The sequence below is a fragment of the Pseudophryne corroboree genome, chromosome 7 (assembly GCF_028390025.1).
Source record: "Pseudophryne corroboree isolate aPseCor3 chromosome 7, aPseCor3.hap2, whole genome shotgun sequence".
Lineage (NCBI taxonomy): Eukaryota > Metazoa > Chordata > Amphibia > Anura > Myobatrachidae > Pseudophryne > Pseudophryne corroboree.
The window spans coordinates 292,099,387-292,124,183 of record NC_086450.1 but is presented as its reverse complement, the minus strand read 5'-3'; the positions used below and the strand labels follow the sequence as shown (position 1 = coordinate 292,124,183).

The 24,797-nt window shown below is 48.8% G+C and overlaps 1 protein-coding gene across 2 annotated transcripts in view; it reads right to left on the bottom strand.

Moving 5' to 3' along the window:
* KATNIP (katanin interacting protein) overlaps window positions 1-24,797 on the bottom strand; it is a 465,431-nt gene that overhangs the window by 13,467 nt on the left and 427,167 nt on the right. For both annotated transcript variants that reach the window (XM_063934227.1, XM_063934226.1), the window contains one exon: window positions 15,483-15,643. In XM_063934227.1, the coding sequence (XP_063790297.1) occupies window positions 15,483-15,643 (161 nt within the window). The remainder of the gene's footprint in view (window positions 1-15,482; window positions 15,644-24,797) is intronic.

The following is a 24,797-nucleotide window of genomic DNA, read 5'->3' as shown; positions in this document are numbered from 1 at the left end:
CTCGGGACGTCCCAGCCTGGCCACGCCTCCTCCCAGTAATGCATCTGTGAAGGAGAGACAGCCAGCGGCGGCTAGGACACAACGAAGATAGGAGGACACAGCACCCTGCGGGTAGCAGGCTGTTTTTAAAGGAGATGCCGCCCGCGTGGATCTGCAGGTAAGCGCTCATCCGCACAGCGGTGGGGGGGTAAAAAGGTAGAGGAGGCCGGCACCAGGGGGCGCCAAAATAACTTTTTTCTACGCCACCCCCCCCCCCCCCAACCTAAAAACATTCCAGCGCCCCTGGTCACAAGCCCCTGCGTGCTGACACTGCCATAGCCGTGGTGCGTGCATTAAGCAAGCCTATCTCTTTTATGGCTTCCACCATAAAGTTCGCAGAGTCCTGTATATGCTGCAGGAGTAAAACAACATCCCCTCTAGACAAGGAATCTAACCCCTCAATTAGGTTACCTGACCATTTAGCAATGGCTTTAGTAATCCACGCACATGCTATAGTGGGTCTCTGGGCCACCCCAGCAGCTGTGTACAATGATTTGAGTGTAGTCTCAATTTTACGATCAGCCGTATCCTTTAGGGAGGCTGCACCAGGGGCAGGCAATACAATTTCTAATGACAGCCTAGAGACTGATGCGTCCAATATAGGTGGATTTTCCTATTTTTTCCTATCCTCCAGAGGAAAGATGAGAGCAACCTTTCTGGGATTTGAAATTCCTTATCAGGATTAACCCACGGTTCTTCAAACAGGGTATTCAATTCCTTTGACGCAGGAAAAGTGACTGAGGACTTCTTTTTTACATTAAAATAAGATTCCTCACACTCCTCTGACACCTTAGCAGGAACTTGCAGAACATCTCTGATAGCCTCTATAAGAGCCTCTATTCCCTGTGAGAGAGTAGTATCCTCCCCTCCAAATGCACCCCACCCTCGTCCATGTCTGACCCGTCAGAGTCAGACTGCAGAATGTGGGCCAGAGATCGTTTTTGCGGACAAATGGGAGGAGACTGAGACGCTGTTTTGGGGACTAAGTCTCTGTTCATAAACTCATCCACAGTCTGTCTTAAGTATTGCGTCTCTTTCTCATTGCGGGACAATTTCGTAGAAATACTGGAGATCATTCCTTTAAGGGAATTAACCCACTCCGGCTCAGTTCTGCTATTCTGGGAAGCTGCACGGCCCTGATTAACCAGTAGTGAGCCCCCTGATGAAGAGGAACACTCCGCTGTACAAGAAACACACTCTTTGCCTGACATAATGTAAATGTGACTGAGCACACACACACACACACACACACACACACACACACACACGAAAAGGTTAAGCACAATTAACCCACAATGAGCCCTTTAGGGATACACAGAGTTATTTGGAGCCAGCCCCTACTGCACCATTATCGCTAATGCCAAGCTTAGCCGGGTCGCAGACTAAGTACCCTGATAGGGGACTTAGTACACTAATGATCGCTCCCCCCTGCTATGACCCCCTGGTACCACTGAGGTAACCTGGAGTCACTCCGGAGGAGCTGCGCGTCCCTGTCAGTAAGCGTGTTCACTGCAGAGGGAAAATGGCGCTGGTCAGCTGCTGGATCCTCTCATTGTGAAGGATCCGCCCCCTCAATGGTGCGCGGTCTTCCCGCTTTTTTATACTGACTGAGGTAATCTGGTGCTTAAAATGGAGAGAAAACCATTTTAAAGCTTTGTTTGCCAGTTTGGGTACTGTTTACAGTGTACTGTAATGCAGCTGTGTACTGTGTCTGGAGATGCAGTCTGCCCCGGTTAGAAGCCGTGCGTCTCCGTACCCTCATGCCACCATAATGGCCGGTGACCCGCTAAATGGGACGCCAGCTTAGTATTCACCACTCTTCATTCTTCTGGCTCTGTTAGGGGTGGCGGCGTGCTGCGGGAATGTACGCTCGCCGTGGTGGGGCTTGCGAATAGTTCCCTCAGGAGCTCAGTGTCCTGTCAGCAGGGAACGGGACCATTAATCCCTCAAGAGGTTGGGCCGTTTTCCCCTCTAAGTCCCACAAAGCAGGCAGGCTGGTGCCATCCAGTCCTGCCTTAAAATAACAAACATATAAAATAAATGCAGAAAACTCTTCAGGAGCTTCCATAAGCGTGACCGGCTCCTCCGGGCACATTTTCTAAACTGAGTCTGGTAGGAGGGGCATAGAGGGAGGAGCCAGCCCACACTATCAAATTCTTAAAGTGCCCATGGCTCCTAGTGGACCCGTCTATAACCCCCGTGGTACTAAATGGATCCCCAGTATCCTCTAGGCAGGGGTGGGGAACCTTTTTTCTACCGAGGGCCATTTGGATATTTATAAAATCCTTCGGGGGCCATACAAGTCTGCACCTGCGCGCGCCAAAAAAATGGGTGTGGCCAATTCAAATGGGACGTGATACACATATGCCCCCAATAGTGCAGTGCCAGATCCACAATTGCCCCCACAGTGCCAGGTATACAAATGCCCCTCACAGTGCCAGGTATACAGATGCCCCCACAGTGCCAGGTATACAGATGTCCCCACAGTGCCAGGTATACAGATGTCCCCACAGTGCCAGGTATACAGATGCCCCTCACAGTGCCAGGTATACAGATGCCCCCACAGTGCCAGGTATACAGATGCCCCTCACAGTGCCAGGTATACAGATGCCCCCACAGTGCCAGGTATACAGATTTCCCCACAGTGCCAGGTATACAGATGCCCCTCACAGTGCCAGGTATACAGATGCCCCTCACAGTGCCAGGTATACAGATGCCCCTCACAGTGCCAGGTATACAGATGCCCCTCACAGTGCCAGGTATACAGATGCCCCTCACAGTGCCAGGTATACAGATGCCCCCACAGTGCCAGGTATACAGGTGCCCCCCACGGTGCCAGGTATACAGATGCCCCCCCCCCCCCCGTGCTGCTTACCGCTCATTTCGGCGGGGACACGGAGGAGAGCGCAGCTATATTGGGCGGCGGCGTGTAGGACTTGAAACCAGCCGCCGGTTCGAGAGCCAATCAGAGCTCGCGGACCGGCAGCCGCGGCTCCTGATTGGCTGCCGGTCCGCGAGCTCTGATTGGCTCACTAACCGGCGGCTGGTTTCAAGTCCTACACAACGCCGCAGCCGCCCGACAATAGCCGCGCTCTCCTCCGTGTGGTGACAGAACGGCTTCGCGGGCCTTATACGGCCCGCGGGCCGGAGGTTCCCCACCCCTGCTCTAGGACGTAAGAAAAAAAAGAAGTAACTAGAAATAAATAAAACAGTGTGAGAAGTAATGAGTGCCTCAGAAGGCGATTTGTCCAATTTTTTACATATGGTCTGTTCTTGCTCTTCATTTTTAACATACAGTATGTTGTATAAACTAATAGCTATTAATATGTTCATTCTCTAAATATCACACATCATTGCTACCATTTTATACGGCATCTCTGGTAATCTAAAGAAAGTTTATGAACAATTCTCAGCTCTACCAGTAGAACCAATATTTACCCCCTGAATTTACATTATATCTTCAAATGACACTGACACCTGGGGTATTCAATTAGCCATGGTAACGATGTAGTTTACAGCAGTCTGACTTTTTACAAATAAATGAAATCGAAAAGAGGCTTATCACTGGGATGCACGCTGCTGTAATTTGACATATCCTATTGCAAGTTTACGATAATTGCCGTCAGAATAAAAAAAAAAAAAAGTGTAGGAGAAACTATGGAAATTGCATGTACCCCAAAAAAGCCAAACTAAAGGTGGGTACACACTATTAGATATATCTGCAGATCAATTGATCTGCAGATATATCTATGTACGGATCGGGCAGTGTGTTGTGCATACACACAGCCCGATCCGTCGGGGGACTGACGTCATGAACTGGGCGGGCGGGCGCGAGCGCCCGCCCAGTTCACCTGTCAATCACCGCCGGCCGCCGCAGCATGTGTACGGGCGGTCGGACGACCGCCCCGTACACACACAGCGACGGGCCAATATATCGTTAGATATATTGGCTGTCGGCTGTGCTGCGCGGCCGACGCGATACGTCTGTGAACGACGGAGTTCACAGACGTATCGCCCGTACACACTGGCCGACGGTCCCGCAATGTATCAGCCGTTCAAGAGAACGGCCGATACATCGACCAGTGTGTACGTACGGGCCTTAAGATACGGAAAACAGTATAGAAGTCTATTAATCAAATATTTGGAGTAGTTAAATGGGGTCAAATGTCTGTTATATGAATCCCCTTTCTGTTTATCACCTTATCAAGAAGCCAACCACAAGCAATATGGAAAATCAAATCAGAGGTGTATACATGAGTTTGAGAGTCTCTGGCAAAGTAAGGGACAACCCTTCCCCCACCCCTCCGCCACCCCCCCGCCACCACCTCCACCATATTTTCACAATAATTACAGCTGTAAAGGCATTCTCTCTGCCACAGCCTGACGGTAGTGGTTGATACATGCTGCGTTGAGGCAGACTTAATGCAGCAAGTATATGGTAATGGTAGATGCAAGATCCAAGTGGGCTAAAGGATCTCTGGTGTCACAACCATGTGACCCGCAACCCATCTCCTCATGAGGGGGCAGAATGAGCGCATCGGGGGGATGGTCAGGATTAGGCTGCAGGGGGAGTTGGTTAGGGTTAGGCTAGGCTGTGGGAAGGAACAGTTAGGGTTAGGTAGCAGGGGCAGGGGGGGTGGGGAGGGGTGTTAGGGATAGGCTGCGGGGGAGTGGGTTATGTTTATGGAGTGTTACTCAGATGCGGTCATAAAGCGACTACTGGGGGTTATTCAGAGTTGTTAGCAAAAAAAAAAAAAAGCACACTAATGGGCAAAACCATGTTGTACTGCAGGTGGGGCAGATATAACACGTGCAGAGAGATTTAGATTTGCGTGACTTATATTGTTTTTGTGCAGGGTAAATACTGGCTGCTTTATTTTTACACTGCAATTTAGATTTCAGTTTGAACACACCCGACCCAAATCTAACTCTCTCTGCACATGTTATATCTGCCCCTCCTGCATCTGCACCCCGGAAGAGCAGCACAGCTTGCGCATCTACACAGGCAGTCAGAATCTGCACGATGACCCAATCTGCGACAATGGTGCCGATAAATCTGCATTTATGTGCTGTTGGATGGACATGAGGAGGCAGCAGTGAGCATCCCTATGCACAGGTTAGCTTGTGCATATATTAGCATATAATTGCAATGACAAAGAGCAAAAACACCAGTTGCTTTAACAACCACATCTGAATGACCCTCAGGTTGCGGGAGGGGATCATTTGTTCCTATTATCATTTGCAACTTATAGATAATGTTTTGTCCCAAGAGAGCCCAGACTTCCTACATGCAAAGTCTGCCACATACAGTGCATCTGGAAAGTATTCACAGAGCTTCACTTTTTCCACATTTTGTTATGTTCCAGCCTTATTCCAAAATGGAATAAATCAATTTTTCCCATAAATTCTACACACAATACCCCATGACGTGAAAAAAAAGTTTTTTTTTTGAGATTTTTGCTAATTTATTAAAAATAAAAAACTAGGAATTAAAATGTACATAAGTATTCACAGCCTTTGCCATGATGCTCAAAACTGAGCTCAAGTGTATCCTGTTTCCACTGATCATCCTTGAGATGTTCCTACAGCTATGGTAAGTTCAGTTGATTGGACATGATTTGGAAAAGCACACACCTGTCTATATAAGGTCCCACACTTGACAGTGCATGTCTGAGCACAAACCATGCATGAAGTCAAAAGAATTCTCTATAGACCTCCGAGACAGGATTGTTTCAAGGCACAAATCTGGGGAAGGGTACAGAAAAATATCTGCTGCTTTGAAGGTCCCAATAAGCACAGTGGCGTCCATCATCTGTAAATGGATGAAGTTCGGAACCACCAGGACTCTTCCTAGAGCTGGCCGGCTGTCTAAACTGAGCGATCGGGGGAGAAGGCCCCTAGTCAGGGAGGTGACCAAGTACCTGATGGTCACTCTGTGAGAGCTACAGCATTCCTCTGTGGAGAGAAGAGAACCTTCCAGAAGGACAACCATCTCTGCAGCAATCTACCAATCAGGCCTGCATGGTAGAGTGGCCAGACGGAAGCCACTCTATAGTGAAAAGCACGTCAGTCAGCCTGGAATTTGCCAAAACGCACCTGAAGGACTCTCAGACCATGAGAAACAAAATTCTCTGGTCTAATGAGACAAAGATTGAACTCTTTGGTGTAAATGCCAGGCGTCATGTTTGGAGGAAACCAGGCACAGCTCATCGAGGGGTCATTCCGACCCGATCGCTCACTGCAGTTTATCGCAGCACAGTGATCGGGTCGGAACTGCGCATGCGCCGGCGCAATGCATGCCGTACGGCTGAAGGCCGTCGTTCTCTAGCGATTGCCTCTGCCTGATTGACAGGCAGAGGCGGTCGCTGGGCGGAAGAGGGCGACACGGCGGTGTTTGGATGCTGTTTTGGGGGCGCGGTCTGGCCAACGCCGGCGTGGCTGGACCATTCGGGGGACGGGCCGCAGGAGCTGCGCTGGCCGGGAGTCACTCAACAAGTACAAAAGCATCGCAGCTGTGCGATGCTTTTGTACTTGTGCGCGGGGGGGGGGGGGGGGGCGGACAGACATGCGGGGCAAGCTAGCCCTGTGCTGAGTGCCCCCCCCCGCATGTCTGGGAACATGATGGTAGCTGTACCATCCCTACAGTGAAGCATGGTGGTGGCAGCATCATGCTGTGGGGATGTTTTTCAGCGGCAAGATCTGGGAAACTAGTAAGGATAGAGGGAAAGAAGAATGCAGCAATGTACGGTGACCTTCTGGATGAAAACCTGCTCCAGAGTACTCTTGACCTCAGACTGGGGCGATGGGTCATCTTTCAGCAGGACAACGACCCTAAGTCCACAGCCAAGATATTAAAGGAGTGGCTTCAGGACAACTCTGTGAATGTCCTTGAGTGGCCAAACCAGAGCCCAGACTTGAATCCGATTGAACATCTCTGGAGAGATCTGAAAATGGCTGTGCACATACACTTTCTATCCAACCTGATGGAGCTTGAGAGGTGCTGCAAAGAGGAGTGGGCGAAACTGCCCAAAGATGGGTGTGCCAAGATTGTGGCATCATAGTCAAAAAGACTTGAGGCTGTAATTGCTACCAAAGGTGCATCAACAAAGTAATGAGCAAAGGCTGTGAATACTTATGTACATGTGCTTTATTTTAATTTTATTTTTTAAAACATTTGCAAAAAATCTAAAAAAAAACGTTTTTCCCGTTGTCATTATGGGGTATAGTTTGTAGAATTTTGAGTGAAAAAAATGAATTTATTCCATTTTGGAATAAGGCTGTAACATAACAAAATGTGGAAAAAGTGATGCGCTGTGAATACTTTCCAGATGCACTGAATAATAATTAATTTATATAGCACTTATCTCTATATATACAGTACATATATAATCTGTTTTATGTGTGTTACATAGGTGGTGTGGCACTGGTAGTGGAAGCATGCACATAACGTCCACTATGATAGCGTAATTGCTGTCAACTTTACAATGCCTTTAAAATAGAACGATTTCGATCAGGACAAAGTATATAAAGTCAGGATTATGTTTTAAGTTTATATATATATATATATATATATATATATATATATATATATATAAAATAAGATTTTAAACCTACCGGTAAATAATTTTCTCCTAGTCCGTAGAGGATGCTGGGGACTCCGTAAGGACCATGGGGTATAGACGGGCTCCGCAGGAGACATGGGCACTCTAAAGACTTTAGAATGGGTGTGCACTGGCTTCTCCCTCTATGCCCCTCCTCCAGACCTCAGTTAGAGAAACTGTGCCCAGAGGAGACGGACAGTACGAGGAAAGGATTTTTGTTAATCTAAGGGCAAGATTCATACCAGCCCACACCATCCACACCGTATAACCTGGAATATACGTAACCAGTTAACAGCATGAACAAAACAGCATCAGCCAAAGACTGATCTTAACTGTAACATAACCCTTATGTAAGCAACAATTATATACACGCCTTGCAGAAATAAGTCCGCACTGGGACAGGCGCCCAGCATCCTCTACGGACTAGGAGAAAAAGATTTACCGGTAGGTTTAAAATCTTATTTTCTCTTACGTCCTAGAGGATGCTGGGGACTCCGTAAGGACCATGGGGATTATACCAAAGCTCCAAACCGGGCGGGAGAGTGCGGATGACTCTGCAGCACCGACTGAGCAAACATGAGGTCCTCATCAGCCAGGGTATCAAACTTGTAGAATTTTGCAAAGGTGTTTGAACCCGACCAAGTAGCTGCTCGGCAAAGCTGTAAAGCCGAGACGCCTCGGGCAGCCGCCCAAGAAGAGCCCACCTTCCTAGTGTAATGGGCCTTTACCGAATTTGGTAACGGCAATCCAGCCGTAGAATGAGCCTGCTGAACCGTGTTACAGACCCAGCGAGCAATAGTCTGCTTAGAAGCAGGAGCGCCAACCCTGTTGGCTGCATACAGGACAAACAGTGCCTCTGTTTTCCTAACCGAGCCGTCTTGGCTACGTAAATTTTTAAGGCCCTGACTACATCAAGGGACTTGGAATCCTCCAAGTCTCCCATAGCCACAGGCACCACAATAGGTTGGTTTATATGAAACGATGAAACCACCTTAGGCAAAAATTGAGGACGAGTCCTCAACTCTGCTCGATCCACATGGAAAATCAGATTGGGGCTTTTATGAGACAAAGCCGCCCACTCGGACACACGCCTTGCAGATGCCAAGGCCAACAACATGACCACCTTCCAAGTGAGAAATTTCAATTCAACTGTTTGAAGAGGCTCAAACCAGTGAAATTTTAGGAACTGTAACACCACGTTAAGGTCCCATGGTGCCACTGGGGGCACAAAAGGAGGCTGGATGTGTAGCACTTCCTTTACAAAAGTCTGGACTTCTGGGAGAGAAGCCAATTCCTTCTGAAAGAATATAGATAGGGCCGAAATCTGTACCTTTATGGAGCCTAACTTCAGGCCCATATCCACTCCTGTCTGTAGAGAGTGGAGAAAACGGCCCAAGTTGAGATCTTCCGTAGGAGCATTCTTGGCTTCACACCAAGATACGTACCTCCACCAGATACGGTGATAATGTTTCGCCGTCACCTCCTTCCTAGCCTTTATCAAAGTCCTTTCCCAGCTAGGATTCGGTGTTCAACCGCCATGCCGTCAAACGTAACCGCGGTAAGTCTTGGAACACGCAGGGCCCCTGCTGTAACAGGTCCTCCCTGATAGGAAGGGGCCATGGATCTTCTGTGAGCATCTCCTGAAGATCTGAATACCAGGCCCTTCGAGGCCAATCTGGAACAATGAGAATTGTCTGCACTCTTTTTCGTCCTATGATTCTCAATATTTTTGAGATGAGAGGAAGAGGAGGGAACACATAGACCGACTGAAACACCCATGGTGTCACCAGCTTCTTGTTGAGGCGTGACGCCATCATGTCTATTTGAGTAAATCCCCAAAGACTTGTTATCTCTGCCAAAACTTCTTGATGAAGTCCCCACTCTCATGGATGGAGATCGCGTCTGTTGAGGAAGTCTGCTTCCCAGTTGTCCACTCCCGGAATGAAGACCGCTGACAGAGCGTGATTTTCCGCCCAGCGAAGAATCCTGGTGGCTTTCCTTGTCCCGCCTTGGCGGTTTACATGAGCCACGGCTGTGACGGTGTCTGATTGAATCAGAACCGGTAGGTCGCAAAGAAGATTCTCCGCTTGTCGTAGGCCGTTGTATATGGCCCTCAATTCCAGTATGTTGATGTGTAGACAAGCCTCCTGGCTTGAGCAATAGTCCCTGAAGATTTCTTCCTTGTGTGACTGCTCCCCATCCTCGGAGGCTCGCGTCCGTGGTCACCAGAACCCAGTCTTGAATGCCGAAACTGCGACCCTCTAGAAGGTGAGCACTCTGCAGCCACCACAGGAGAGACACCCTGGCCCTGGGGGACAGGCTTATTTTCTGATGAATTTGAAGATGGGACTTCAACCACTTGTCCAGGAGGTCCCACTGAAATGTCCTCGCATGAAACCTGCTGAAGGGGATGGCCTCGTAGGTCGCCACCATTTTTCCCAGTACTCGAGTGCATTGATGGACTGACACTCTTTTAGGCTTTAACAGGTCTTTGATCATGTTCTGGGGTTCCTGGGCTCTTTTCTACCGGGAGAAAAACCCCTCTGTTTTTCCGTATCCAGAATCATGCCCAAAAAAAAATACAACCGAGTTGTCAGAACCCACTGCTACTTTGGTAAATTTAGAATCCAGCTGTGCTGTTGTAGTACTCTCAGGGAGAGAGACACTGTTTTTAATAACTGTTCCCCTGAATTTGCTTTTATCAGGAGATCGTCCAAGTATGCGATACTTGTGACCCCTTGTTTGCGCAGGAGTACCATTATTTCCGCCATTACCTTAGTGAAATTCTCGGGCCCGTAGAAAGCCCCAATGGCAACGTCTGAAACTGGTAATGACAATCCTGTACAGCGAACCTTAGGTATGCCCGATGAGGAGGATATATGGGGACATGAAGGTATGCATCCTTTATGTCTAGTGACACCATAAAATACCCCCCTTTCCAGGCTAGATATCCTTGCCTTGAGAGATTCCATCTTGAATCTGAACCTCTTTAATGTAGGTTTAGGGATTTTAGATTCAGAATTGGTCTGACCGAGCCATCCGGCGCTGGGACCACAAATAGGGCTGAATAAAACCCTTTTCCCTGTTGCACTAGGGCAGGGGTGGGGAACCTTTTTTCTACCGAGGGCCATTTGGATATTTATAAAATCCTTCGGGGGTCATACAAAAATTCTCAACTTAAAAAATTACCCTGCCCCCCAGTAGGTCTGCCCCTTAGAGGTACTGTGTGTGCGCGCCGGAGGCGCGCACGTGCCAAAAAATGGGTGTGGCCAGTTAAAATGGGACGTGATACACATATGCCCCCAATAGTGCGGTGCCAGATCCACAATTGCCCCCACAGTGCCAGGTATACAAATGCCCCCACAGTGCCAGGTATACAAATGCCCCTCACAGTGCCAGGTATACAGATGTCCCCACAGTGCCAGGTATACATATGCCCCCACAGTGCCAGGTATACAAATGCCCCTCACAGTGCCAGTTATACAGATGCCCCCACAGTGCCAGGTATACAAATGCCCCTCACAGTGCCAGTTATACAGATGCCCCCACAGTGCCAGGTATACAAATGCCCCCACAGTGCCAGGTATACAGATGCCCTCCCCCCTCCCCTCTGTGCTTCTTACCGTGCTCCTTTCAGCGGGACACGGAGGAGAGCGCGGATATGTTGGGCGGCGGCGTGTAGGACTTGAAATCAGCCGCCGGTTCGAGAGCCAATCAGAGCTCGCGGACCGGCAGCCGCGGCTCCTGATTGGCTGCCGGTCCACGAGCTCTGATTGGCTCACGGACCGGCGGCTGGTTTGAAGTACTACAAGCCGCCGCTCCCACCCGACAGCCGCGCTCTCCTCCCTGTTCTGACAGCTGAGACACGCTGCCGCCGGACTGAGCAGCAGCGTGTCTCACTGACACAAGCTGGTGGGCCGGACCAAACGGCTTCGCGGGCCGTATACGGCCCGCGGGCCTGAGGTTCCCCACCCCTGCACTAGGGGAACCATGATAAACACCTGCTGTTGACCCAGCTTTAGTATGGCAGCCAAAACTATTTTCCTCTCTGGGGAAGTAGCTGGCAAGGCCGATTTGATTTGGTGTGGAAGCACCTTTTTGATGGATGTGGTAGAGGCCGGGGAGGACACTTTTCCTGTGAACTGGCCGTAGCCGGTGATCTTTTCCCTCTACCTTTGGCGAGGAAATAAAGTCACGCCCCTTTCTGAACTTACGTGACCGAAAGGACTGCATCTGTTATTAGGGTGTTTCCTTTTGCTGTGGGGGAACATAAGGCAAAAAAAGACGACTTACCAGCGGTAGCTGTGAAAACTAGGTCAGCGAGGCCCTCCCCAAATAAAACTTCACCCTTGCAAGGTAAAGCTTCCATATGACTCTCTGAGTCAGCATCACCTGTCCATTGACGGGTCCGCAGAGACCTACTAGCAGAACCTGCCATGGACTTAGCCTTTGATCCCAAACCCGCAATATTTCTCGCAGCCTCTCTCATATATAGTGCTGCGTCCTTGATGTGTTCTAAGGCCAACACCATACTATCTTTATCTAGGGTGTCAAAGTTAGACGACAAGTTACCAGCCCAAGCTGTAATTGCGCTACCTACCCATGCCGACGCTACTGCAGGTCTAAATAGGGCTCTGGCAGTCGCATAAAATTTATTTTAAGGCAGATTCCTGCCTACTATCCGCAGGATCCTATAGGGCCGCCGTATCAGGGGACGGTAATGCTACCTTCTTGGACCAGGGCGTTAGGGCCTTGTCCAGTGTGGGCGAGGATTCCCACCGTAACCTGTCCTTTGAGGAGAAAGGATACGCCATAATAATACCCTTGGGAACTTGCAGTCTAATGTCAGGAGTCTCCCAAGATGTTTTAAATAAAACGGTCAGCTCATGAGATGTTAGGTTATTTTTCTTCAAATATGCAGACCCTCGTCTCAGGGACAGAGTCCTCTGTGATATGCAAAACAACGTTTATTGCAATAAACCTATATTGAATACTGTCGCGACCCATGGGTGCAACCTTGCATCATCCCAGTCGACACTGGAGTCGGAATCCGTGTCGGTATCAGTGTCTGCTAACTGGGTAAAGGGACATTTATGGGACCCTGAGGGGTCCTGGGACACAGTAAAAGCCATGGGTTAATTCCCTGCTTGTCTTTGGACTCTGCTTTGTCCAATCTGTAATAAAGCCACATTATCATTCAAAACATTCCACATGTCCACCCAATCAGGTGTCGGCTGTGCCGACAGAGACACCACCACCATCTGCTCTGCTACCTCCCAAGACGAGCCTTCCGCTTCAGACATGTCGACACACACATACTGACACCCCCACACACACTGGGATAAATAAATATGGGGACTGACCCACAATAAGGCCCTTTGGAGAGACAGAGAGAGAGAATGCCAGCACACACCCAGCGCCACGATATGCTGAAAACACGGTCCCAGCCTAAATAGCGCTTTATATATATAAATATATGTACAATCTGCACCAAATAATTGTGCCCCCCCCCTTGTTTTTGTCCCATTATTGTTCAGCAGGGGAGAGTCTGGGAGCACTTCTCTGCAGCATGCTGTGGAGAAAAATGGCGCTGGTTAGTGCTGGAGGATCAAGCCCCGCCCCCTCGACGGCGGGCTTCGGTCCCGCTCAATTTCTTTACACTGGCGGGGGTTTTATATTATATTGCCTCAGCAGTATCTAATATCTGTGCCAGTGCTGTTTATGAGGTAATAATTGCTGCCCAGGGCGCCCCCCCTGCGCCCTGCACCCGTACAGTGCCTTCTGTGTGTGTGTGTTGGGAGCAATGGCGCGCAGCGTTACCACTGCGCGGTACCTCAGTGAAGATCTGAAGTCTTCTGCCGCCTTTGAAGTCTTCTTTCTTCTCATACTCACCCGACTTCTATCTTCCGGCTCTGTGAGGGGGACAGCGGCGCAGCTCCGGGACGAACGACGAGGATGAGACCTGTGTTCCGACCCTCTGGAGCTAATGGTGTCCAGTAGCCTAAGAAGCAGAGCCTATCATTTAAGTAGGTCTGCTTCTCTCCCCTCAGTCCCACGATGCAGGGAGCCTGTTGCCAGCAGTGCTCCCTGAAAATAAAAAACCTAACAAAAGTATTTTTCAGAGAAACTCAGGAGAGCTCCCCTGCAATGCACCCAGTCTCCTCTAGGCACAGGATCTAACTGAGGTCTGGAGGAGGGGCATAGAGGGAGGAGCCAGTGCACACCCATTCTAAAGTCTTTAGAGTGCCCATGTCTCCTGCGGAGCCCGTCTATACCCCATGGTCCTTATGGAGTCCCCAGCATCCTCTAGGACGTAAGAGAAATATATATATATATATATATATATATATATATATATATATATATATATACACACACACACACACAGTTGTGCTCATAAGTTTACATACACTAGCAGAATTTGTGATTTTCTGGCCATTTGTCAGAGATTATGAATGATAACTCACAAACTTTTCTTTCACTCATGGTTAGTGGTTGGGTGAAGCCATTTATTGTCAAACAACTGTGTTTACTCTTTTTAAATCATGATGACAACAGAAACTACCCAAATGACCCTGATCAAAAGCCGGGCAATGTTGCCGAGCTGCGGCTGCCTGCCAATATCGTCCTAGGAGAAGCGCTGATGTTTGCGTCCAGCTCCTAGTAATGCCAGGCATAGGGGGAGAGAGTGGGCTGGCTTGCTGCGTGATGTAATCAAGTGTACAATGGACTGCCAGGAGGCGGAGCTAGGAAGTTGTGAGGCAACCATGATTCTCCCAGTCAGCGCTGCAGGGGGACATTTACTGGCCACATATGCTATTGGGTTGTCTTAGGCGTGAAGGGGGTGTCTGACATTTGGGTGTGCCTGTGCATACAAGGCACACCCCCGTGCCAACTCCTATGTTCCTACTGACCCTACACAGTGCAGAATGATGGCCCTGCCCCCTACCCACATGACATCACACAGAAGAGATGGGAAAGGCAGCACTGCCCAGAGTGTCCTAAGGACGCTCAGAGCAGCTGCACAGATTGTAGACACAATAGTGCTAGCTATAAGAAAGGGATGTAGAGTAATTCTACCTCCTGACTGCGGGTGACACCACCAGGCGGCTCCCCCGATCGGTTGCCGCCCCTGGCAAGTGCCATCCCCACCAATGGGTAGATACACTCCTGTATCAAATCTACTAATTATTTTTAGCTCTCAAATCTAATACAGTCACACTCTATATAAATCACCCCACAGTCCATTTCTCAACTGATACATTAAAAAAGTCTACTGAGTTTGGGCTAAAGGAAAATGTTTACAGTAGCATGCTGATTATGCAAAATTACAACAAAAAAACTAACATTCATTAGTTTCATACATGTTCAATTATAAAAAAAGAAGTTACCTGAACTACCATCTAGATAACCAAGGCTTACAGTAGATGTATGTTTGCATTGGTCACTTATAAATGTTATCTTTAACATGTGTGCTACAATTTAGTAATTAGAATGAAACAATACACAATCTGCGGCATTATACTGTGGAGGGCGGGGCCATAACATTATGTACATGTGTCATCATGCACTCTTGCCCTGCCCACTTCATGTAAGGATTATTTAATCTCACAGGAGCTGGGAGAACTCCCCCATATTAGGTGGTTGCATAAGTAATTAGACCTACAAGCATAGGTCTCCAGTCCAGGAGAGTTCATACTACTACTGTATATGAAAACACACATAAACTAATCTACAAAGTCCTGCAAAAGTTTGCACATACTGTATATTGAAATTTCACAAAATTGTAATTTCATCCAGAAAACCAAAAGTATTTTCTATTAAGCAAAACTACTGACATACCTAACAGTGGTTCGTCTATCAGCTTCTGATATTTTTCTATCATTTGCAAAGAGGATGGTATGATAAGATATCACAGGATCACATGTTGGCAGAATCCCACGAGCGATGTGACGGACTAGATTTAAAATCCCATTGTACACAAGCAGGTCATCCACAAGGAGCTGGGGAGAATATAGAATAACAGTAATACATGAACTTTTTGAAAACGCAAACATATATAATGGGTGGATACATAGTCGTATTCACACTGGGAGCAGGGTGTGTGGTCCAGGGGGCCCCTGGACAGCACAGCCTGAACCCAGAGTCTACTTGCCTTATGCTGGCAAGCAGGTCCCTCCTCCTTCGCACCCCCATCTTTGGGAAGATGGAGCTGCACAGTGAAAGCAAAGACAACTTCTTGTGTGCATAAACCAGGTTCCCGAACACAGGAAGGCGGCGCCATGTAGGAAGAGGGATTTGCTTAATGAGAAGCAGGTGGAAGGAGGGGGGGGGGGGTGCTGCTGCTAGGAGGAGCCTGCTGTGTGTGCCCCATGGTGGATATGAACAGCTTGCATTATTACTGGTAAAGAAACATTGTTATAAAGCGATATAAAGAAGATAAGCAAATTTCAAGAGAGATACAAAACATATAGTAACTTGGATCAATATATAATTAAAAAAATAAGATTTTAAACCTACCGGTAAATCTTTATCTCGTAGTCCATAGAGGATGCTGGGGACTCCGTAAGGACCATGGGGATAGACGGGCTCCGCAGGAGACATGGGCACTTTAAGAAACACTTTAGGTATGGGTGTGCACTGGCTCCTCCCTCTATGCCCCTCCTCCAGTCCTCAGTTAGAGAAACTGTGCCCAGAGGAGATGGACAGTACGAGGAAAGGATTTTTGTTAATCCAAGGGCAAGATTCATACCAGCCACACCAATCACACCGTATAACTTGTGATAAACTAACCAGTTAACAGTATGAAAACAACATAGCATCAGTCCAAGACCGATGAAAACTATAACATAACCCTTATGTAAGCAAAACTATATACAAGTCTTGCAGAAGTAGTCCGCACTGGGACGGGCGCCCAGCATCCTCTACGGACTACAAGAAAAAGATTTACCGGTAGGTTTAAAATCTTATTTTCTCTTACGTCCTAGAGGATGCTGGGGACTCCGTAAGGACCATGGGGATTATACCAAAGCTCCCAAACGGGCGGGAGAGTGCGGATGACTCTGCAGCACCGATTGAGCAAACAGGAGGTCCTCCTCAGCCAGGGTGTCAAACTTATAGAACTTTGCAAAGGTGATTGAACCCGACCAAGTAGCAGCTCGGCATAGTTGTAGTGCCGAGACTCCTCGGGCAGCCGCCCAAGACGAGCCCACCTTCCTAGTGAAATGGGCTTTGACCGATTTTGGTAACGTCAATCCAGCTGTAGAATGCACCTGCTGAATCGTGTTACAGATCCAGCGACCAATAGTCTGCTTTGAAGCAGGGGCGCCAACCTTGTTGGCTGCATATAGGACAAACAGTGCTTCTGTTTTCCTGACTCTAGCCGTTCTGGCCAAGTAAATTTTCAAAGCCCTGACTACATCAAGGGACTCGGAATCCTCCAAGTCTCGTGTAGCCACAGGCACCACAATAGTTTGGTTCATATGAAAAGATGACAGCACCTTAGGTAAGAATTGAGGACGGGTCCGCAATTCCGCTCTGTCCATATGGAAAACCAGATAGGGGCTTTTATGAGACAAAGCCGCTAATTCCGACACTCGCCTAGCCGAAGCCAAGGCTAATAACATGACCACCTTCCAAGTGAGATATTTTAACTCCACTGTTTGAAGTGCTTCAAACCAGTGCGACTTAAGGAAACTCAACACCACGTTAAGGTCCCAAGGCGCCACCGGAGGTATAAAAGGAGGCTGAATATGCAGCACTCCCTTTACAAAAGTCTGTACTTCTGGGCGAGAAGCCAATTCTTTTTGAAAGAAAATGGATAAGGCCGAAATCTGAACCTTAATAGAGCCTAATTTTAGGCCCAAATTCACTCCAGTCTGTAGGAAGTGAAGGAAACGGCCCAGATGGAATTCTTCCGTAGGAGCATTCCTGGCCTCACACCAAGAAACATATTTTCGCCATATACGGTGATAATGTTTAGCTGTCACGTCTTTCCTAGCCTTTATCAGTGTAAGAATGACCTCATCCGAAATGCCTTTTTCCGCTAGGATCTGGCGTTCAACAGCCATGCAGTCAAACGCAGCCGTGGTAAGTCTTGGAACAGACAGGGCCCCTGTTGCAACAGGTCCTGTCGTAGAGGAAGAGGCCACGGATCTTCTGTGAGCATTTCCAGCAGATCCGGATACCAGGTCCTTCGTGGCCAATCTGGAACAATGAGAATTGTTCGCACTCCTCTTTTTCTTATTATCCTCAACACCTTGGGTATGAGAGGAAGAGGAGGAAACACATAGACCGACTGGAACACCCATGGTGTCACTAGGGCGTCTACAGCTACAGCCTGAGGGTCTTTTGATCTGGCGCAATACCTCTGTAGCTTTTTGTTGAGGCGGGACGCCATCATGTCTATCTGTGGCAGTCCCCACTGACTTGCAATCTGTGCGAAGACTTCCTGATGAAGTCCCCACTCTCCTGGATGCAGGTCGTGTCTGCTGAGAAAGTCTGCTTCCCAGTTGTCCACTCCCGGAATGAACACTGCTGACAGAGCGATTACATGATTTTCCGCCCAGCGAAGAATCCTGGCGGCTTCCGCCATTGCCACTCTGCTCCTTGTGCCGCCTTGGCGGTTTACATGAGCCACTGCGGTGATGTTGTCTGACTGGATCAGAACTGGTCGGTCGTGCAGTAAGGTCTCCGCTTGACGAAGGGCGTTGTATATGGCCCTCAGTTCCAGTATGTTGATGTGAAAACAAGTCTCTTGACTTGACCAAAGACCTTGGAAGTTTCTTCCCTGCGTGACTGCTCCCCAACCTCGTAGGCTCGCGTCCGTGGTCACCAGGATCCCGTCCTGAATGCCGAACCTGCGGCCTTCTAGAAGGTGAGCACTCTGCAGCCACCACAGGAGAGATACCCTGGCTCTGGGGGACAGGGTGATCAACCGATGCAATTGTAGATGCGCCCCGGACCATTTGTCCAATAGGTCCCATTGGAAAGTCCTTGCATCTTTCCCAGGACTCGAGTGCAGTGATGCACTGACACCTGTTTTGGCTTCAATAAGTTCCTGACTAAAGTCATGAGTTCCTGAGCTTTTTCTTTCGGAAGATAAAAAAATTTCTGGTCTGTATCCAGAATCATGCCCAAGAAAGTCAGACGAGTCGTAGGAACTAACTGCGACTTCGGGATGTTGAGAATCCAGCCGTGTTGCTGTAACACCTTCAGTGAAAGTGACACGCTTAGTAACTGCTCCCTTGATCCCGCTTTTATGAGGAGATCGTCCAAGTACGGGATAATTGTGACACCTTGCTTGCGCAGGAGCACCATCATTTCCGCCATAACCTTGGTGAAAATCCTCGGGGCCGTGGAAAGCCCAAACGGCAACGTCTGAAATTGGTAATGACAATCCTGTACCACAAATCTCAGGTAAGCCTGATGAGGTGGATAAATGGGAACATGAAGGTATGCATCCTTTATGTCCAGAGATACCATAAAATCCCCCCCTTCCAGACTGGCGATGACCGCTCTGAGCGATTCCATCTTGAACTTGAACCTCTTCAAGTATAGGTTCAGGGATTTTAAATTTAAAATGGGTCTGACCGAACCATCCGGTTTCGGGACCACAAATAGGGTTGAGTAATATCCCTTCCCTTGTTGAAACAGGGGAACCTTGACCACCACCTGTTGAAGATACAATTTGTGAATTGCATTTAACACTATCTCCCTTTCTGGGGGAGAAGCTGGCAGGGCTGATCTGAAAAACCGGCGTGGAGGCACCTCTTCGAATTCCAGCTTGTAACCCTGGGAAACAATTTCTATTGCCCAGGGATCCACCTGTGAGTGAACCCAGATGTGGCTGAAAATTCGAAGACGTGCCCCCACTGGGGCGGACTCCCCTAGCGGAGCCCCAGCGTCATGCGGTGGATTTTGTAGAGGCCGGGGAGGACTTCTGTTCCTGGGAACTAGCTGTGTTGTGCAGCTTTTTCCCTCTGCCCTTACCTCTGGCAAGAAAGGACGCACCTCGTACTTTCTTGTTTCTTTGTGATCGAAAGGACTGCATTTGATAATGTGGTGCTTTCTTAGGCTGTGAGGGAAAATAAGGTAGAAAATCGATTTACCCGCTGTAGCTGTGGAGACCAGGGGGTTTATTTACTAATATTCGTGTTTTGGCCTTTTTGAAGGGTGTTTGAACTCGAATGGTATCGGGTGCATTTTACTGCATGTTTTTGAATCCTGATACGATCATTCACTAAGCTGCCGAGTTTTGCACAATCGTTTTTTCCGATGTCGATGTGATTCGTAATATCAGGCAGTGTTTTACGGGAGTGATGAGTAAAACACTGCCTGAAAAAACACAAGGAATCCCGGCCGGATCTGTGAGATCCGTGCAGGGCTTCATTGTGTACCTTAAAAAGTTGATTAAAGTCTTAAAAAATCTGGAAAAAATTGCGTGGGGTCCCCCCTCCTAAGCACAACCAGCCTCGGGCTCTTTGAGCCGGTCCTGGTTGAAAAAATATGGAGAAAAAAATGACAGGGGTTCCCCCATATTTAATCAACCAGCACCGGGCTCTGCGCCTGGTCCTGGTTCCAAAAATACGGGGGACAAAAAGCGTAGGGGTCCTCCGTATTTTTAAAACCAGCACCGGGCTCCACTAGCCAGGTACATAATGCCACAGCAGGGGGACACTTTTATACTGGTCCCTGCTGCCCTGGCATTACATACCCAACTAGTCACCCCTGGCCGGGGTACCCTGGAGAAGTGGATATTGTTTTTAGTAGCAGTACTACAAGTCCTAGCAAGCCTCCCCCGCAAGCTGGTACTTGGAGAACCACAAGTACCAGCATGCGGTGGAAAACCGGGCCCGCTGGTACCTGTAGTACTACTACTAAAAAAATACCCCAATAAAAACAGGACACACACACCGTGACAGTACAACTTTATTACATACATGCACACCAACATACACACATACTTACCTATGTTCCCACGAGGCTCGGTCCTCTTCTCCATGTAGAATCCTTGGGGTACCTGTGAAAAAAATTATACTCACATAATCCAGTGAAGAATCCGACCTTTGAATAATCCACGTACTTGGCAAAAAAATAAAACGGAAACCCGACCACGCACTGAAAGGGTCCCATGTTTACACATGGGACCCCTTTCCCCGACTGCCTGGACCCCCCCTGACTCCTGTCAAAGAGGGTCCCTTCAGCCAATCAGGGAGCGCCACATCGTGGCACCCTCCTGATTGGCTGTGTGCTCCTGTAGTGTCTGTCAGGCAGCACACGGCAGTGATACAATGTAGCGCCTATGCGCTCCATTGTAGCCAATGGTGGGAACTTTGCGGTCAGCGGTTAACCGAAAGTAACCTCACCGCTGACCGCAAAGTTCCCACCATTGGCTACAATGGAGCGCATAGGCGCTACATTGTATCACTGCCGTGTGCTGCCTGACAGACACTACAGGAGCACACAGCCAATCAGGAGGGTGCCACGACGGGGCGCTCCCTGATTGGCTGAAGGGACCATCTTTGACAGGAGTCAGGGGGGGTCCTGGCAGTCGGGGAAAGGGGTCCCATGTGTAAACATGGGACCCCTTTCAGTGCGTGGTCGGGTTTCCGTTTTATTTTTTTGCCAAGTACGTGGATCGTTCAAAGGTCGGATTCTTCACTGGATTATGTGAGTATAATTTTTTTTCACAGGTACCCCAAGGATTCTACATGGAGAAGAGGACCGAGCCTCGTGGGAACATAGGTAAGTATGTGTGTATGTTGGTGTGCATGTATGTAATAAAGTTGTACTGTCACGGTGTGTGTGTCCTGTTTTTATTGGGGTATTTTTTTAGTAGTAGTACTACAGGTACCAGCGGGACCGGTTTTCCACCGCATGCTGGTACTTGTGGTTCTCCAAGTACCAGCTTGCGGGGGAGGCTTGCTGGGACTTGTAGTACTGCTACTAAAAACAATATTCACAATTTTTCACAAGGCTATCAGCCCCCCATCCGCCGCCCTTGGATGGGGGGGACAGCCTCGGGCTTCACCCCTGGCCCTTGGGTGGCTGGAGGGGGGGGACCCCTTGATTGAATGGGTCCCCACTCCTCCAGGGTACCCCGGCCAGGGGTGACTAGTTGGGTATGTAATGCCAGGGCCGCAGGGACCAGTATAAAAGTGTCCCCCGGCTGTGGCATTATGTACCTGGCTAGTGAAGCCCGGTGCTGGTTTTAAAAATACGGGGGACCCCTTCCCTTTTTGTCCCCCGTATTTTTGGAACCAGGACCAGGCGCAGAGCCCGGTGCTGGTTGATTAAATATGGGGGAACCCCTGTCATTTTTTTCACCATATTTTTTCAACCAGGACTGCCTCAAAGAGCCCGAGGCTGGTTATGCTTAGGAGGGGGGACCCCACGCAATTTTTTTTCTGTTTTTACACTAAACAGACCCTTTCCCATAGATAACCATGCACAGATCTCACTGATCCGTGCATGGTTATCCAAACTCGACTGGAAAAAGCAGGTCTATTTTTTTGCTGCTTTTTTTAACGAATCGAAAAAAAACAGACCCGCACTTGAGCACTCAGAAACTAACACCCAAATACGAATGAATAGTGAATGCCCGTATTCTATGAAATAACAGCCGCGTTTGACCGATGGTCTATTCATTCATATTTCGGAACGTTGTCATTCAAACCATTATGAATAGACCAGACACTGCCGAGATTGGTGCTTAGTGAATTCCCGGATTGGGACTTAGAAAAAAAAACACAAATCGGACAAACTCGAATTTTTAGTAAATACTGGCCCAGGTCCGAGAGACTTTCCCCAAACAATTCCTCACCCTTTTAAGGTAAAACAAACCTCCATATGCCTTTTTGAGTCGCATCACCTGTCCATTGCCGGGTCCATAGGACTCGTCTAGCAGAAATGGACATCGCGTTGATTCTAGAACCCAGTAGACTAATGTCTCTTTGAGCATCTCTCATATATAAGACCGCATCTTTTATATGCCCTAGGGTCAATAATATGGTATCCTTATCTAGGGTCTCAATATCCGCTGATAAGGTATCTGTCCATGCTGCTCCCGTGCTACAAACCCAGGCCGACGCAATCGCCGGTCTGAGTAAGGTACCAGAATGTGTGTAGATGGACTTCAGGATAACCTCCTGCTTGCGGTCAGCAGGGTCCCTGAGGGTAGCCGTATCTTGGGATGGCAGCGCTACCTTTTTGGATAAGCGTGTTAATTCCTTGTCCACCCTAGGGGAAGATTCCCACCGTATCCTGTCCGTAGGCGGGAAAGGATACGCCATAAGAATCCTTTTGGGAATCTGCAGTTTTTTGTCTGGAGATTCCCAAGCTTTTTCACATAATTCGTTCAACTCATGTGAGGGGGGAAAGGTTACAGGGCCGTTTCTTGGGGCAGGCGAGCAGTGCAACCGCACTGGGCGCCCGCCGTGGCACTAACTGTGGCTCCCTGCTTTCCCCTCCTATTTCTCCCCGAGTAACCCGCTCGGGGCGGGGGGGGGCGGAGTTTCATGGAATGACGCGGTTGCATCGTTACATCACGACGTAACCCCGTCACTCCGCGAAACTCCCCCCCCCCCCCCCCCCCCCCCCCCCGAGCGGAGTACAGAGGGGGATCCAAGTTAGGAAGAGGGAAAGGCCGGCGTGATGAGCGACTGGCGAGGCGGGCCGAAGAGCGGTAATCGCCTCTGTAAGTATTCTCTCTCTCTCTCTCAATGTGTAAAATGGGGACACCTGCCGTAATGTGTGAAATGGGGACTCTTGCCTGCCGTAGTGTGGGGATTTAATGTATCAAGGGCATTGCGGTGTGTGGCATAATATGGTGCAGGGGGCATTACTGTGTGGGGTATAATATGGTAGAATTTTTTTTTCCTGTGGTGGTCGTGATCTGTTGGAGCAGGGTCAAAAACTGGATTGTGAGGTAGTCTTTTCAGACGAGGCCACACCCATTTAGATGAGGCCACGCTCCCTTGTCGAGTGCGCACGCAATTTTTTTTTATCTAGGTGTGTGTGTGGGGGGGGGGCACATTTTTTTATGTCATGGGGGGGGGGCGCATTTTTAAATCTCGCACTGGGAGCCAAATTGGCTAGAAACAGCCCTGAAAGGTTACCTCAGGTTTCTTTCCTTTATACATGTGTACCCTCATGTCAGGGACAGGGGGTTCCTCTGTGATATGCAAAACATCTTTTATTGCAATGATCATATATCGAATACATTTAGCCACTTTTGGCTGTAATTTTGCATCATCATAGTCGACACTGGAGTCAGAGTCCGTGACGATATCTGTGTCTACAATATGGGATAGTGGGCGCTTTTGAGACCCCGAAGGTCCCTGCGACATAGGGACAGACATGGGTTGATTCCCTGGCTGTTCCCTAGCTTCAGCTTTGTCTAATCTTTTGTGCAATAAATTTACATTAGCACTTAAAACCTTCCACATATCCATCCAGTCAGGTGTCGGCGTTGTCGACGGAGACACCACACTCATTCTCTCCTCCTCCTCCCCCTGAAAGCCTTCTACCTCAGACATGTCGACACACGCGTACCGACACACCACACACTCAGGGAATCCTCTTATCTGAAGACAGTTCCCCCACAAGGCCCTTTGGAGAGACAGAGAGAGAGTATGCCAGCACACACCCAGCGCTATATGACCCAGGAAAAAACACTATATAAATATATGTTTACCCAGTAGCGCTGTTTGTACATATATAAATGCGCCAAATTATGTGCCCCCCCTCTTCTTCAAAACCCTCTTTCACCGTTGGTTAAGCAGGGGAGAGTCTGGGGAGCTTCCTCTCAGTGCTGTGCTGTGGAGAAAATGGCGCTGGTGAGTGCTGAGGGAGAAGCCCCGCCCCCTCGGCGGCGGGCTTCTGTCCCGCTCAAATATACTGAAAACTGGCGGGGGCTCATTATATATACAGTGCCCAACTGTATATAAACTTATTTTTGCCAGAAAGAGGTTTATATGCTGCCCAGGGCACCCCCCCCTGCGCCCTGCACCCTTACAGTGACTGCCGTGTGTGAGGTGTATGGGAGCAATGGCGCACAGCTTCACCGCTGTGCGTTACCTCAGTGAAGATCATGAAGTCTTCTGCCGCCTTTGAAGTCTTCTTTTCTTCTCATACTCACCCGGCTTCTATCTTCCG